Source organism: Elaeis guineensis, chromosome 3 (genome assembly GCF_000442705.2).
Source record: "Elaeis guineensis isolate ETL-2024a chromosome 3, EG11, whole genome shotgun sequence".
Lineage (NCBI taxonomy): Eukaryota > Viridiplantae > Streptophyta > Magnoliopsida > Arecales > Arecaceae > Elaeis > Elaeis guineensis.
Window position 1 is genome coordinate 124,556,912 of NC_025995.2, and position 17,835 is coordinate 124,574,746.

At 35.6% G+C, this 17,835-nt stretch overlaps 2 protein-coding genes across 2 annotated transcripts; both read left to right on the plus strand.

Moving 5' to 3' along the window:
• LOC105040321 (uncharacterized) lies at nucleotides 1-2,976 on the plus strand. The gene is made up of 4 exons (XM_010916809.4): nucleotides 1-326; nucleotides 411-554; nucleotides 995-1,203; nucleotides 2,513-2,976. The coding sequence occupies exons 1-4, from the start codon at nucleotides 88-90 to the stop codon at nucleotides 2,674-2,676; spliced, it is 756 nt and encodes a 251-aa protein (XP_010915111.1). The 5' UTR covers nucleotides 1-87; the 3' UTR covers nucleotides 2,677-2,976.
• A 6,391-nt stretch (nucleotides 2,977-9,367) lies between these two features.
• On the plus strand, nucleotides 9,368-17,835 carry LOC105040320 (2-oxoadipate dioxygenase/decarboxylase, chloroplastic/amyloplastic). Its single transcript, XM_010916806.3, has 7 exons — nucleotides 9,368-9,681; nucleotides 10,933-11,082; nucleotides 11,225-11,440; nucleotides 14,320-14,441; nucleotides 14,715-14,878; nucleotides 16,176-16,330; nucleotides 17,497-17,835. The coding sequence occupies exons 1-7, from the start codon at nucleotides 9,478-9,480 to the stop codon at nucleotides 17,593-17,595; spliced, it is 1,110 nt and encodes a 369-aa protein (XP_010915108.1). The 5' UTR covers nucleotides 9,368-9,477; the 3' UTR covers nucleotides 17,596-17,835.

Below are 17,835 nucleotides of genomic sequence, written 5' to 3' on the forward strand. Positions count from 1 at the left end.
CGGCGCTCCCATACCTCCCCCGCTTGAGTTTCCTCGCCTGCCGTCCTCAGTCCGGACTCCGGAGGGTTCGCGAGAGAGAAGGAAGCCATGGCGGATTACCACTTCGTGTACAAGGACGTGGAGGGGGCGAGCACCCAGTGGGACGACATCCAGCGGAAGCTTGGCAACCTACCCCCCAAGCCGGAGCCCTTCAAACCCCCTCCTTTCGTCCCCGCCGAGGACCCCGACCTCCAGCCCAAATCCAAGGCCTGGATCGACGAACGCACTGTCGAAGAGCTTGAGGACGATCTCGATCTCGATGACGACCGATTCCTCGAGGAGTACAGGTAATCTCCTCTCCTCCTAGGGTTCTTTTGTTTCGTCGTCGATCCTTTGCCATTTAATGTAGCTTGCGGTTTCTTGTGGTAAAGGAAGAAGAGGCTGGCCGAGATGCGAGAGGCGGTCAGGATTTCGCGGTTTGGATCGGTGGTCCCCATCTCCGGATCGGATTTCGTTCGGGAGGTCTCGCAGGCGCCACCCGATGTTTGGGTCGTCGTGTTTCTCTACAAGGATGGGTAATTTTAGGGCTTCTCCTCCTTGTTGTTTAAAATTTTGATTTTGGGAGATTTCAAGTTTTCTCTCTTGGCTGATTGCCTCTCCTTACGAACTCTTGATGATGGCCCAACCCGTTTTCTTTTCGTGTGTGTGTTTCTCATCCTCAATTAGTAAATTTTTCGTTCCAACTCGAATTCAAATGGGACATCGTGAAGAGCATTTGCAGGTTGTTTAGAAATAAAATCTGTCCATTATTATCTGCGAACTATGTTTTGCAAACTTGTCAACTTGGTGCTGGGCCGATGCTTATTATTTCCCATGCCTATCAATACTATCTATTTCGATGCTGTTCCTATGTTTCACCACATTCATTTGTAGTTCGAAAAGATTGGTTCTGAAATTAGAATATTTCCTTCTGGTGTTTACTTTTTTTGGATTGGTTCTGTAATTTGGCTGGCAGAATACCAGACTGTGGGATACTCTTACGTTGCTTGGAAGAACTAGCTACCAGATACCCTGCAACAAAGTTTGTAAAGATAATATCCACGGATTGCATTCCGAACTACCCAGACCGTAACCTTCCAACTATTTTGGTTTACAATAATGGTGCAGTTAAAGGAACTTATGTAGGGTTGCATCAGTTTGGTGCTCAGAGATGCACACCTGAAGGTAACCTGTGCAACTGTTTTCATGAATTGTGATTTTTGGGCATCCTACGTTGCATGTCAAAGAGCTTGATATGTTTTTGTTGCATTTATGCTTGTATAGCTGTTTGGTCTAGGACATTTGTTTTCTGAGATTAACTCCATATTGTAGGCTTGTACTATTTTATTTTTTATTTTTATCAAAATCATCCATGTAGTAAATTCAAAATAGTTAAGTACTGATGACTTTTCTATTTGAATGGGTCTATTACTGAAATGAACCAAGATAATGGTTTTTCTCAGTCAAGATGGAAGTCTGTATAATTTTTAAAACGTTCAAGAGGTCCAGATGTTATCAGCCAGTATAAGAGGATTTTTGAGATGTCGGCTGATGCAGTAAAAAAATGATCAACTATCATTTTACTCTTTGATCTTAATATTCAGTGATTAGAAAACTCATTATAAGATAGGAAAGAAGAGTTGAATAATCTTGGCTGATGTATTAAAAAGTTTTGATAATGCGAGAAAATGTTGAAAGCTATTGCTATCTTATTCTAATGGCTTCTTTATCTGCTTCAGAGACTTCTATCAAATGATGAGTGACTGAAATTTTCATAATAGGCTCAGCTCAAAACTAAAAGGAATCATTTTTGACTGATTATCATTTCGGAGAATAAACTTCATGTATTCATTTGAAGGTTTTTATCTGCATAAATTATTTGTAGACCACCTAGCATAATCTAGCAATGTGCTTTGTCAGTGAATGTAAATTTTGTGTTGTTTATTTAACTTTGTCGACAACATACCTAATTTGCATGTGTTGCAATTAGTGGTAATTCATGAATAAGTTAAAAGAATCCGCTTAGAACAAGAAAGTGTGGAATGAACCAGCAGAAAGCTAAAATCTCATCAACTTCATTAAAAAATTTCATACATGCACTCCATTAAAAAATACATGTAAGTGCACATCAATAACCTTGAAACTATTGTGTAGGCTCTAGAGCCAAACCTATAAATATGGGATGAGACTTGTTGTTCATGTTGTCATTGATGCGTCTTGAATCTGGTCCTGTGCTTGGACTTGAATTTCCACATCAGCGATTAGTTTAAGCATCATCTTCAGTGGAACATTACCTGCTGATTACCACAAGTTCTTATGCCATATCAATGGACCACTGCATTTTTCTATTCTACATCTTCCATGGTAATTTGGAGTGGAACATGTGCCTAGTTTCTGCTGTTAAAAGCATGTCATCCGACACATCTGAAGTTGCTCACAAAGCTGTTCATGATCTATTGATTTATTACTAAGATCTTTTCTTTTCTCCCTCCAGCTGTTGCTTTAACCCTTTGCCAGTCTGATCCAGTGCTCAATGATGGTCAGAGTGGGAGTGATCCATCAAGGCAGGCTGTCATAAAAGGAATTCGAAAAAAGTTCATCGAGAAAGTTGTTACGGAACATGAAGATAAACAGGATGAGTACTCTAGCGATGAGTGATCAGTCCTCATCTAAATGCACCTGTTGCATGGTCGCTTTGCAATGCTTTTTAGTGTGTGGTTTGCAATCAAGAGCTTCTCGTGTTTTTTAATGGGATCGTACAATATATTTAATGGTTATCAAAAATCAAGTTTTCTCTTGTTTATATAAATTGAGTGATTTAGGTTTGTTAATTTGCTGAGTTTGTAAGGAACTTGTATCATCGAGAAGCAACACAGTCAATGGACATTCCTGACTGCATTTACAACCACAATGGAAGTGAAAATATGATTACCAGTAAAAGGAAATATGATTCCTTAAGCTTTGAAGTTTTTTATAGGCTGCAATAAGGTTTCTGGCGGCCATACTTTCTCTTTGATCTTTGCTTTGGTGAGGGCTTCTGCACTTTTCTCGGTCAGTCTTTGAAATATTCACTACAATGATGATGGTACACAACATCGTTTCAGGTTTTGCATGAATATTCTAAATATCTACATTTTATTGGAGAGGAAAAATGGGATGTTTCAAGTGCTTGTTTTGGATGCTTTATATATAGATCCTGCAATTGAGTGCTTATTTTCACATGCTTGGGTGCTGTGCTATCATAATAAGGCATGCTTCTGCTGCGTAAGTTGTTAAACTTCAAGACAGAGCACAGCTTCCTGCAAAGTGACTTAAACACTAAACATTGACCCGATTCTACTTTCAGGCGTGGGGAGGACTTTATGCAAAAAGATTATTAACTTGGTAGAACCCTTGCAAGCGACAAATATTATGCAATGCTAGTATTATATCTGCCTGAAAATAGCCATCGCCTGTGAAGTTGTTCACGGCTCATGATCCAATAATAAAATTTGCCTGCAAATTCCTAATCGAAACTTGCATATAGTTTCTCTTTTGAGGGCAAATGCAGCCACAAATGGTTATCGAATATCGGAGCATGCATGCGTCACGGATGCTGGGACTTGTGAATGTCCGGTTGTTGAACCCACCATTACATCTTTGATCCGTCGATATATCATCCCCGTCTATACGTATATCCTATTTTATTATTTATGTAGCTATAATGTTTTAACCTTGCTCCCTGGGTCGACAGTGAATATTTACCATGTCCCAAAAAAAAATATTGTTAAAAAATATTCCATTGAACCAGATTATCAAGCAAGCCAGGTCTAACCTGGTTTTCAATGTCCGCTGCTAACTGTGTTAGTTTGCCCTTCCCTATAAAGTGAAACTGTAACCCGTAGTTAATGCATGCAGCAGGTCACATATTTGGGCTGCTCCTCTTAACGGATGCTGATACTTAAAAAAACTGAGGACCATTGGGACTGGCAGCATCATGGGAAGATCCTCATACAGTGATCTAACTCCCCGTAAATGTCATCGGGTAAAAGGTTGGTGTTGGACTATGCAAATGTCATCGGGTAAAAGGTTGGAGTTGGACTTTAAAATTGTTTCTGTACAATGACTTGTAAATATATCGATCATTCTCATCAAATCATCCAGCGAATGAGAACAAATGCATAACTTAAGCACTATAAGGTACCAAAGATGAGATATAAAGAGGCAATAAACTTGCAGTACCAAAAAAAAAAAAAAAAAAAAGGCAATAAACACCAGCTTAACATCGTCACATCACATGACGCGTATCCTGTCCGGCCATCCTTATCGTTTGGGGAGCTCTTTTCTCGAATAATACAAAAAAAAAACTTTTTTACCAAAATATATTCAAACCAAACTTATTTACCAAAATGATGTAAGAGGGAAAAACGCCATTTTGAATGGCGTTTTCCCCCCTGCCACGTCACTCCCCATTTCCACGGTGGCATCGTCCCAAAAAAAAAAGGAAGAAACGCCATTTGGAATGGCGCTTTTAAAAACGCCATTTTGAATGGCTTTTTTAAAAACGCCATTCAAAATGGCGTTTTTCAATTTTCCCACCCAAAAATAAAGGAAAAAATCGTGGGAAAATAGAAAATTTTGTTTTTTAAAATTTGAAAATTGATGTGGTAGAGTGGCATCTTCCCGATCGTGTCCTGCGGCAGTTTGGTCAGACTCAGGACATTCCAGAGCAGTTTGATACCAGCCAGGGACTTCATCGTATTGATCGACGAGGGAGAGCTCGTATCGACTGGCGTATCAGACATGCACAGTACATCGATATTTGGGATGCACGTCGAGATCACATTGTTCATGGTGATCCTATTTTGAGAGGCCGTTCATATACTGATGACTACATGGCTTGGTTTTTTAGCATTACGGTGCGAGTCATTGGACAGTCTCAGTATGCAGTTTCTGGATACGAGGGCGAGAGTTCTACTGTACGTCTTTTGGTAAGATTACGAAAATTACTTCATGTTATTTGTGTTATATTTTTGTTTTATATTGTACACTATACTGATTGTTTTATACTAACAGTTCTATTTTTATTTTATAGACTGATTCTGTGTCGGATCTTGTGTTGGACACTCGTCGTGCTTTATCTACGACTGATGAGGACGAGCGGATTCAGATACTGCGGGAGATGGAGAGAACAGGTTCCGGAGCATTGGAGGCGATTGGTGTTGATTCACATACCTGTGCGCCTTGGTATGGAGCAGTTCGGGCGCCAGATATGAGTTATACGCCGTCACCATATGCTTCACATATGCCATCACCGCATATTCCGCATATGTCATCATTCGATGCTGCACAGATGCCACCGCCTTTTCATCCACAGATGGCAGCGTCTTCTTCGTCCTACATCCCCCAGATGCCATCACCGGGTACCAGTTGGCCACATGAGTATGATACTTTTTTTTCAGGTGGATCCGTGTATCCAGATGAGAGAGTTGAACGGGTCTCTCAGTCCGTAGATGATCCGACAGCATCAGTTATTCCTGAGCAGCATGATCAGCAGATCTCCTCTACTGATATAGGAGAGGAGCCATCACAGCAGGAGCAGCCGGCGAGGACCTTCCTGAGAAGGTCCAAGCGACCACGGGCGCCGCGACGTCCTTGTGGGACTTAGTCTTTGTTGTATTTGTATTTAGTATTTTTACATTTTTGTTGTACTATTTTTTTTGATATATTTAACATTTTGATTCTATTGAATAATATTAAATATTGATTTTATTTTATATTATTTAATTTTAAATTATTGGATATTATGATTTGTGCATATGGATACACATACTCGAACGTGTCTCAGAACATTAGGAGAGAAAATGTTATGTCGGCGGGCCGTACTTCTCGGGGCCGAGCCCGCATCCCGATGGCCACGGCGGGCCCCCGCGTCCCGACGGCGGTCCTCAGCCCCCGTCTCTCCCGGCGGTGGGCTCCGTCTCGATTGGTTGTAGGTCCAGAGCAGTTTGATACCAGTCAGGGACTTCATCGTATTGATCGACGAGGGAGAGTTCGTATCGACTGGCGTATCAGACATGCACAGTACATCGATATTTGGGATGCACGTCGAGATCACATTGTTCATGGTGATTCTATTTTGAGAGGCCGTTCATATACTGATGACTACATGACTTGATTTTTTAGCATTACGGTGCGAGTCATTGGACAGTCTCAGTATGCAGTTTCTGGATACGAGGGCGAGAGTTCTACTATACGTCTTTTGGTAAGATTATGAAAATTACTTCATGTTATTTGTGTTATATTTTTGTTTTATATTGTACACTATACTGATTGTTTTATACTAACTGTTCTATTTTTATTTTATAGACTTATTCTATGTCGGATCTCGTGTTGGACGCTCGTCGTGCTTTATCTACGACTGATGAGGACGAGCGGATTCAGATACTGCGGGAGATGGAGAGAACATGTTTCAGAACATTGGTGGTGATTGGTGTTGATCCACATACCTGTGCGCTTTGGTATGGAGCAGTTCGGGCGCCAGATATGAGTTATACGCCGTCACCATATGCTTCACATATGCCATCACCGCATATGTCATCATTTGATGCTGCACAGATGCCACCGCCTTTTCATCTACAGATGGCAGCGTCTTCTTCTTCGTACATCCCCCAGATGCCATCCCCCATATATCAAATGTTGCTCTTTGAATTGAATTTTAGAAAAAATAAGTCTATTTTTAAGTAAAGAAAAGGAATACGTAATAGAATGCTAAAAAGATAAAAATAAAAGAAAACTGAAATTATAATTTCAAATGATAAAATTTTTAAAATAAATTTTAAACAAAATATCATAAAAAAATATTAAAATAATAATAAAATAGAAATTATAATTATAAATTCTAAAAAAAATTAATTTTAATTTAAATTAGAAAATATCATTTAAATTATTATTTTTATTATTTAATTAAATTTATTTATTAAAAAATTATAAATAGATAAGTAAAGATATTAAAAAAAATAAAAAATAAAAAAAAAGAGAAAACGCCATTCTCTCCCCTCCCCAAACCCCTTTTTCCCCTCCTTCTCCCTTCTCCTTCTCCCTTCTCGAACTTCTCCTTCTTCCTTTACAAATTTAAGTAAAGAAAAAGAATACATAATATATCATAAAAATGAAAGAAAACTAATATTATATTTTTAAATTATAAAAATTACAAATTAAATTAAAAAATATATCATAAAAAAAGTAAATAAAAGATAAAAAATGGTAATAAAATAGAAATTATAATTTAAAATAAAAAATTATCTTTAATTTAAATTAAAAATTATCATTCAAATTACTATCCTCATTAAAAAATTTAATAAATTAAAACAAATAATTAAACGGAGAGCTGCCTCCTCTTCTCCCTTCTCCGGCGTCTCTCCGACAGCACGACGGTGAGCTGCCTCCTCTCTCCCTCTTCCTCTCTCTTCCTCTTTTTAAAAAATTTAAAAAATAAAAATTACCAGAAAGAAAGTCAAGGGATCGACTCAGAGAGTGTCGCAATCAAAAATTTTGCGTGCCGTTAAACTCTTTTAGCCATGAGTCGATTCATGGGGTCGACTAAAAAATATAAATCTACTTTTCTTACAATTTTTTATATTATGTATTTGTAATCTTTTAATAAATAAATTAAATTAAATAATGAAAATAATAATTTAAATGATAATTTTTAATTTAAATTAAAATTAAATTTTTTTAAAATTTATAATTATAATTCTTATTTTATTATTATTTTTTTATTTTCCTATGATACTTTTTTTTATTTATTTTAAAATAGTTATCATTTGAAATTATAATTTTATTTTTCTTCCATTTTTTTCTTTTTAGTATTCTATTACGTATTCTTTTTCTTTAATTAAAAAATTATTATTTTTTCTAAAGTTCAATTTACAAAATTTTTTTTCCACATTTTTCCTTATTTTTTAACTTTACACTGGATTTATTTTTTGATCAAAATTTAATTCAAATTAAATTTTCCTCCCTTTTTTTTTTTTATTTAAAATATTTTTTAAATAATAATATTTAAATTAATTTAGTTATTTAAAATATTATTTTTAATTTCAATTACAAAATTCTTATTTCTTAAAATTAAAAATTATAAACTTTGTTCTTCAATTACAATTACAATTTCTATTTTTTTCAATTCTTTATCTTTTTATAAAATTTTTTAGGTCATTTTTATATTTTTTTTAAAAATTTTTGTTCTTATTTCTTAAAATTAAAAATTATAAAATTTTTATTCAATTACAATTATAATTTCTATTTTTTTTCAGTTCTTTATATTTTTATAAAAAATTTTAGCCTATTTTTAAAATTTTTTTGAATCTTTTTTTAATTTATTATTTTTTATTTGAGAAAGTAATTTGAAATAATATTTTAATTTCAATTTATCTTTAAAATTTTATTCTTTTTTATTTCTACATTATAATTCTTTTTTTTTTTAAAAACAAAATTTTACAATTTTTAATTTTCTTAAAAATTTTGAAGACAAGTATTTCGAATGATGTTTTTCAATTTAATTTCAAATTTTTATTTCTTTCATATTTTTTCTCTTTTTTTATTTTCTATGATAATTTTTTTTTAATTTTTTAAAATTTTTTTGGACATCTTTAAAAAAAAATTTGAAATAAATATTCTAAATTAATTTTTTTAATGAATTACAAATTCAAATCTTTATATTTTAAAATTCAATCAAAATTAAAATTTTTAATTTATTTACTAATTTTAAATTTTAAAAATAAAATTTTCCATTTTCCCACGATTTTTTCTTTTATTTTTGGGTGCAAAAATTGGTAATGTTAAAAATGCCATTCAAAATGGCGTTTTTAAAAGCGCCATTTGGAATGGCGTTTTTAAAAGCGCCATTCCACCTAGCGTTTCTTCCTTTTTTTTTTTTTTTTTTTTTTTTTTTTGGGACGATGCCACCGTGGAAATGGGGGTTGACGTGGCAGGGGAAAAAACGCTATTCAAAATGGCGTTTTTCCCTCTTACATCATTTTGGTAAATAAATTTGATTTGAATATATTTTGATAAAAATTTTTTTTTTTTGTATTATTCGGGAAAAGAGCTCTTGTGAAAGATCGTAATGTGCGATTCAACGGTTTCCGTCGCGAAAGAAGGCCAATTCTTCTTTCGCTCGAAAGATACAACCCGAACCCAACTTTGTGCAGCGAAGTTCGGAGCCTTCGCGGCTCCAACCCTTTTGCGGTTGTCCGGGCCTACCGTACGGGCCGACAACTGCGTCGCGGATAGGCCACGCGCTCTGACGGAAGGAGCCCTTCATTTATTTATTTATTTATTTTTTGGCTTTTTGGGAAAGAAATCATTTCCGTGATCATTCCATACAGTGCTTCCTCCAAGAAGCAGTTACGCGAAACACCTCCAACGTTTGTTATAGGAGGCAAGAATCGAACCCACGGCTTCATCTCCGCTGGATCCATGGAAGCGGTCGCCAGGGTTCCGATCTTCTTCTCCGCTTCGAAGTCGTCTACCGTCTCGCTTCCTTCGCTCTCCTCCCTCTCCCTCTCTCGTTCGCGGCGGAGCCTCCTCTCCGTAGCCGCCCGACCGATCTCCGATCGCAGGCGAAACCTCTGCATGGCTGCCCAATCCGAGGCGACCGCTCTCGCGGATCCACCTCCCAAGGTACGTGCGATTCTTCCCTCCCCTTCTCATCGATGGTTCGATTCTTGAACGATTTACTTGGAATTGATTCCGAGTATTAAAGATCTTCCTAGTTCTTTTGTTCATCGGAGAGGAGGAGAGGGGAAAGCGAATGGCAGAAGGGCTCTGGTAGAAGAAGGAAAAAAAGGAAGAAGAAGGACTGTTTTATAAGGGCTTGATTTCTCAGAGCTCCATGGTGTAGAATTTTATCAACAAATCCTTGATTCTTTAATAGGAAAGCACCAGCGATAAGGTGGTCAGATTTGGTTACCAATTGATCTTTAATCCATAATTTATGAGTTGTTTTTTAAGCTCTACAAATTTAGTTCAAGAATCACGTTTTGACGCATGGAAACCGTGGAACGGTGTAGTTCTTTTTAATCAAGAAGCAGAAGAACTAAGACGAAAAGACATAAAAGCAAAGTCGTTGATCTTGTAAAGCTCCGGTCATCATAGTTACTGTGGTACTGGGGGATTCCGAGACCTATTTGTAAAGTTAAAAAGATGAACAAAACAAGAACGAAAAACCCTCTATTAATAGCATTATTTTTCTAAATAAGGCAGCATCATTTAAGACAACGGGCATCTTTAAAGCATCAAGTATACATTGTTTTCAGGTGCACTCCATTCCTCTCTCTTTTGCTCGCTGAGAAAATTAGGAAGGTAGATTTTCTTCTCATGGAAAACTGACCCAGATATTTGCAAGCAAACTGTTGGAAAGAACATCTATACATCCATTAGCAAACAAAATTTGTCAAAGACATATCCACGCAAGTAAAGCTCCTGTTACTAAGGCTGAAGACATGGAAGCACTGTAGTTGAATCTTTGGATGTTTGTTTTGTCATATGCATATGGTTGGATTATGATGTAAACTCAACACATCTTCCGTTGTGGGATTTCATATTCTCTGTTAAGTCAAAATATGTTGCTAAGAACCATGAAATGCCATGGTTTGTTGATATACCATCTCGTTCTAAGCCTGTAAATTGTATGTCTTCAGACGAGGTGTTAAGTTAAAAATTCTGTAGCAACACTTTTAGCGTATTTCTATTTTTCCTGACTGTTGGGCATGCATTAATTCCCAAGCACCTCTGAACTCTTATAGTTTATCTCTACCATGGAACATTGCCACATAGAATGGTTTTGGGAATTATATTTTGTCAGCTGCTTGTAAGCTTCTTGTGTTAGCAAACCTCCTTTTTTAAAAAAAAAAAGTTTTCTCTTTGTTACAGGGTGCTGAGTCATTCTTCAGAACAACAATTTCTAGTATGGAAAGGGTCTACTTGACAAGGAATCCGACTGCCAAAGCTATTTTGGACCTTGTTCGTTCATGCGATGGTGACCATATCTGCTACGATCATTTTGCTTTCCGAACATTTGGGGTATACACTAAACTGGTTTTTCTAATGGACTCTGTTTTCACTTATCTGTTGTACTCAACTGATGCAATAGTTACCAGCTTCCTAACTGATCCATGTTGCATCATTCCTGATGTACAATAATGTGCTTCATCTGCAACCAAAGGTAGAAGGTTATGGTATTGATTCGATGGCAAATTTTTTCATGGATTTTGGCTATATGCCACGCGAAGAATTGAGGTTTCCAGCAAAAAAGTTGAAAGCATTGTGGTTTGCACCACCCAAGATTGATTGTATTGATGGTGGAAACGGCATAGATGGGCCTTTGCCAAGGATATTTATATCAGAGCTTCTTGTGGATCAGATGAGTTCTCAAAGTCAGGTAGTGCTGGGTATTGAATTTTTTGTATTTGATGTTTCGTTGATTTGTCCGACTGTAATGCAGCAATGTTTTTCATGTTCTGAAAAGTTTTTGTATACATGGACAAACAACCTATGTTAGAATTCTGGTATAATTTTCAAACTATAATTGATAAATACATTCTTCATATGACAAATTGATAGGATTTATGTGAATTTTTAGAACTCATGTTACTGAAGAAAGTTTTAAGGTTTCTAAGTTTTGGAAAAACACATGCATTTATATATGAAATGGGATTGTATGCTGATAATTGACAAGTACGTCTTGAAGATTCTTGGGACTTAGTTTGGCCATCTTATATCAAGTGAGATACCTCTTAACATAATTGCTTACTGGTTTTAGGTGACTAGATTGGATACAATGGTTTGATTTGTCTACATAATGTTCAAGAGCCCAAAAATGTATTAGAGACTCAGCATGCAACTGCAAAAGAAAATTTGCAGCATTGTCATGGCCTGTGGATGATTCTAGAGTACTGATTTTCATGGAAGTTAGTGCCATCCAGAATTGGTACAACTGCTTGATTTGCCAAACAGATGGTGCATCTTATATGAGGATGCTGTGCTACAAACATTCAGTAAAGTTTTGGGTTTTAAGATGCAACTCTTAATCACTTGACAAATTATAAATTTGAATACCACAATAAAATAAGAATATCTAAGTTATGCTACAATATAATTTACCATTCTATCTTGGGTTTATCATTTAGAAGAATAAGAAGATTGAAATAGATATGTTTGATTGAGCTAGAGCAAGGTTGAAGAAGTTGAGACACATTTCAAATGAGTTCTGTCATTGTTGCATGCCTTTTTGAGACTTCAAGAAAAGCCTTTATAAGGTACATATGAGGCTTGGAATGTTATAATCATCCTTAAATTGCTCATTAAATGACTTTGCTTGAACATTTACCAACTAAAAAATGCCTTCTTTTTGATCAATTTCAGCTACTTTATGTATAGTTTGTGATCTTTTATGATTATTTTACATATTATTGTAAATTGTTTGAATTGCTCCCATTCATTGAGATGTTTGCATTTTCTGATCTGCTTCTTATCACATTCAATAATCTTCAACATATCCATGATTTCTCCCAAATTTTAACTGAATTTCAGATTTTGTAAGTTTTCCCTTTACAAGACAATCATGAATCCTGATTTTGTTACTAGCTGTTTGGTAAGATGGTGGATATAAGTGGTTCTGATAATAAAAAATGAGTTTGACATTGGAAATGATTATGATAGCTCAAGGAAGGATAGGTTGGAAATGAGTATTTTAGAGGAAGTTTGGGAGGGCCAATATTCGACATGACATTGGTAGAGGAACCAACGAAAACTGTGGGGATTTGCAACAGACCATATCTTAACAAATGAAAAGACCTAAAGCAAGACGTATAAATAGTTCAGACATGACCCATTAGGTATTTTTCTATTTATTAGTATAATTCAACACTCCATTAACAGAAATATGTCAAAGATCTTACAGACTGAGGCATTGACATGAACTATAGGCCATGGGAAAAGGATTCAACAAACTAATTGGCTAACTAAATTTTTTCCTCCTCGGTAAATGAGGCTGAAGCCTCATACACAGCCCTGAGAATCTGTTAGTGCTAGATTAGGAAACTGAGTTTGGACCTGAGAGAGAAGTAGTTAATGTCATTGATTGAAGTAGGTGGTTAGATCTTTCCTCTTTTTTAAAAAAAAATGCATGTGAAAATAACTGCATTATATATCCATTCATTGTTACAAAAATAATTTCTTTAAGGTGCCTTTTCCCATCAAATGGGGTTACCCAAGGAGCTTTGAATTTAAATTGAGTAGATATAGACTACAGTTCAGTAGTTAATACCTGCCTAAAATAACATACACCATGAGGCTTAAATTATTTAACTCATGGCACCTCCCATAACTCCCCCCCTCCCCCCACCCGAACTCTCTTTTGTGTGTGTATGGATCTCATCTTATCAATCATTACTTTTCATCCATAAATAACATACACCACAAGCCCCAAGACCATGGTCTGCTGTACTGCCTTGTATTGTCTAATACACGGCGTACCATACCGTTTCGGTCACATATCGATATGTTATCTCTTAATGTACCGAACCATGGACCAATACTATAATAGGATGTTACCAGTGTGGGATCCGGTACCGAGACGGCAACCCTTGCCCAAGACCTTTTGACAACAATATAATCATCATGAAATATTGCAAAATTCTAAAAACTAGCTACAATAATGAAATATCACAAAATTCTGAAAACTACCTACAATATGTTGTCCCATGTGTGATTTAATACAAGGCTGTATACATGCACCTAAGTGGGTGCCTCGATGGAACAAGAGGACGAGTAGGCATGGGGAGGTGGCAGAGGTGAAAGGTGGAGGGAGAGGAGGACAGAAAAGGAGAATGGGAAGCAGACATAGGTAATGCTTGAGTTGCATTTTTTTTTTTTGACAGAGTTATTGAGAGTTAATGCTTATCTTCAAATATCTAAACTAATAGCATGTGTTAAAGATGAGCAGTTAAACAAAGAAATCTGTTTCAGCTGCTAATAGAACCGAATCTCAGATGTCATGCTAACATGATCTTGGGCCACCTACTAATCTATTGTAATTTGCTACTTTAGATTATTACACTAGTATTATTCTTAGTGCAAGGCATTGTATATTCAACTTTATATTACTGCATCATTGCATGTTGTCACACTCTTTTTTCAGTTTGTCAGCTGATTGTGATTACCTTTATTTTACCTTATTTGGCGATACCAGTCTTTCTCTATTTTGTATCCAATTTTTATTTATAGATTATGACCATCGGTTATTTCCTATGCATGCAGGAAGTGATAAGGCAATACATCAAAACATCTGGTAATGGGAACAAACATGCATCCATCGCAAGTGCATTGGGATGTTTAACATGGGAGAAACCTTTATATTCTGACTATCAACAATTAGCTAGGTACTTTTTTGGAAGTAATTCTGGCAAGTGCAATATCTTGTTTGATGGTGTTTGCCTTGCAGTCTGAACTCTGAAGTATAGTATCACAAGTCCTTAGCTTTTTAAGTTGCTGCACAGAATTTATTGTAACAGATGCTGAAGGAAATGAGTTGAATTTATGTGGTTCTGTCTGATATAAATTTAATTAAGCACTCTGCTTTTTATGGTATTTTTTTGTTCTTGAGCTGACATTGCTTTGGCTATTCTATTTTATTATCTGGTTTATTGTTTCAGGGAAAGTGAATATGCTGCATGGACTCTTGTTAATGGTTATGCATTGAATCATGTCACTATTTCCACTCATCAGCTGAAATCTCATATTAGAAACATCAAAAGCCTGAATGAATTCATTGAAGATCATGGATTCAAACTGAATTCTGAAGGAGGGACATTAAAAGGTTTGCAATCAACTCTCTCTGGTTCCATGTTTGAAAAACTAATTATATAAAATAGTCTTGATTGTACGCAAAAAAATAAAAAAGTCTTGATTTTAAAATAAAAAAAAAATTAAAAAAAAAACTCCATTGGCTTGTGGGATATATTCCAGTTGAAATGGTGTAAAATGCATTTGTTCTTTGAATTGTTTTGTGCCAAAGTGGTTGGTATTGAATCTTTCAAAATTATGGCCCTAAATGGATGGAAAAGGATTTATGTAGCTGACCCCAACAAATTTGGGAGTAAGGCTTAGTTGAGTTGAGTTGATTTGATTTGAGCAGTAATATTGACATAATAACGCATGGTATAGTCACCTGCCAGTTCATGCTTTGACATGCTATCGATGTATGCATATAATTTATTTAGGCTTCAGTCTAGTGGGTGGAATATTTTTAAATGTTGTCCAAAAACTGTAAAATTGTAAATCACATCTATATAAGCATCGAGCCTTCTCCCAACTATTTAGGGTTGGGTTCATGGATTCTCATTGGTCAATTATTCCTATTAAGAGTTACTTTTGGTGTAATTGCAATTTTTCAAATCTTTTCTTCAAACTTAATCCAAGTCATCTAAGATTTTCTTCAAATCACGGATTTCGTCATCTCTGCTTACCATGGTCGTCTTGAAATATCACTGCATATGCCCATACTTTTGTAACATTGGGATCAATTCTCAGTCACTTTGTTTTTTCAATTGATATAAATCTTGCATGTCTTATAATATATTGATTTCTTATGCTTCATCAGACTTCCATCTCAACTTTTTCATTGCTTCCATGTTCATATTTTTGTTTGGACCACCCCTATTGCCCAACATTCTGAACCATGCAGAAAATATATAAGCTTCTGGGACCATAGAAAGCAGCCACAAAATGTTCTGGCTCCTTCTTGCAACCTGTGGTTAATACATATTCTTTGTAGCAAGTTCTTAAAGGTTCTCTACTTGCTAGATAACTTTGCATCTTATCAAATTATTTTTCCACTTTGAATCTGACATTTTTCCTCAAGTTGTGCTTGTCCACATAATAGGAATGGTCCCAGCATCTCATCCATTTGCTTATTGATCTCATATCATAATCTCACAATATTTCTTGCTTGCTTAATGTGACATCTTGCATTAAAAAAAAAAAAATCAGTAGTCCAATGTTTTCTTTAGTAGGTAATGGTCAGAACTGTTTTAGAACTGTCTTCAGTAGTTATGGTTTTCGGGCATTGCAAAACAAGTATTCTCAGGTCTTTATTTGTTTGTTGCCATTGATAGTGAGCCCTGATGGCCTTCTACTGCAAAGTTCAACTGTGGCTGATTCAACTTCTTTTAATTTTGCTGATGGGGTCACCGAATTGGTTCCTTGTTCATACATCGAATTTGCAGAACGGCTCGTGCTACCTCAGTATAAAAATTTAGCCAATGATGAGGTTTGGATTTCTTCTTTTTCCCAACGGTCTTTAGGTGTACATTCTTAATGGAGCCATTGTTTGATTCAAATATATATGCACTTGTCATGCTTTGTCATATATGACACATCAGTAAGTATCTGTAACTACTAAAGACTTTGCAAGAAGTCCAAGAGACAATAAATTACTTGCCATAACATGCATATTAAATGTGCTATGATTTTGAATCTTCAGTTTTTATATTTTGGTTCTATACATCTAGGATTTGCTAACTCAAAAATTGTACACGTTATGACATGTTTCTTCTTGGAACTGTCTTGAATCTGCTTGATCATCTTGTTAAGGGGAAATTAAGGGACCGGTATGCAAATAATCAAAAATTGATATGCAAAAATAAATAAATAAATAATGTTATATAATTTATGGTAAAAACTTCAAGATAATAATCCAATGCCAATCAGCTAAAACTCCAAATATCTACTCCAGTTGTGTTTAACTAGATTGCAGGGATCTAGATGAAACGAACTGTATTGCTTTGAGGGGTTGATTTGCAAATTTATAGAATTGAGAAGCTAGTATGCAAAACAGGTATTTCTCAGAGACTAATATGAAAAAACCTTTAGTTTAATGAAAACGATACCTTTCTATAGTCAAGAGCATCGTATCTTTCCCCCCACCCCCAACCGCCCCCCACAACCGAAAAGAAAAGAACACAATGTCATCCCTGTAAAGTGAAAAGAGCAGCATCCTAATGTAACATTTCAGAATATTTTGTACTTGAAGAGTCCTTAGAATGTTGATTGCAGGCACCAGTTACTACTTTGATGATTTCATTAACTTGCCAGCTTTGGTACTTTTGCTGCTTCTGGATGAATGACTTTCTGAATTTAACCCAAAAATCTGTTAATCTCAAGGTGGGGTAATTCATTGCAATCTTTTTCTTTTGGAATAGCTGCTAGATCATGGTCTTAACATTAGGCAAGCTGAACACTAGTACTTCCCATCTCTATCAAATCCTATTTTTGACTATATGGTATCAAATTAGCAGGCACTACTTCATGTTGTCTTGGTAGTTGATACTAACTTTGTTCTGTCCGGTCTATATGCATCTAAGTATTAAACTTTGTCTTGATATTCTTCTGCATCTCCCCTGCCTTTAATTGTTCTTTTTTTTTTTTTGCTTGTAGATCAAGGAATTCCATAGACGTGATGGTTTTGAAGTTGGCAATGCTGATAAGATTTTTGAGAGCACATCAAAAGATCAGCTGACAAGGAAAGCTGCATAATGAAAATGAATTTAAGTGATCTATTCTACACAATGATAACTCATGCTTCTAAGAAATATATTTAGTAATTAATGCATCAATAAATAGAGATGGCAATATGTCACTGTTGAGTATGTATAACTCTGAATCTCAATATCTTTTTTTTTCCTTCCAGTAAACAAGACCGAAAGTAGTATGTGCTCGGTAATATCTTTCTGATAATTTAGTGAGACCGGATAGATGGGATAGAATTAGTTAATA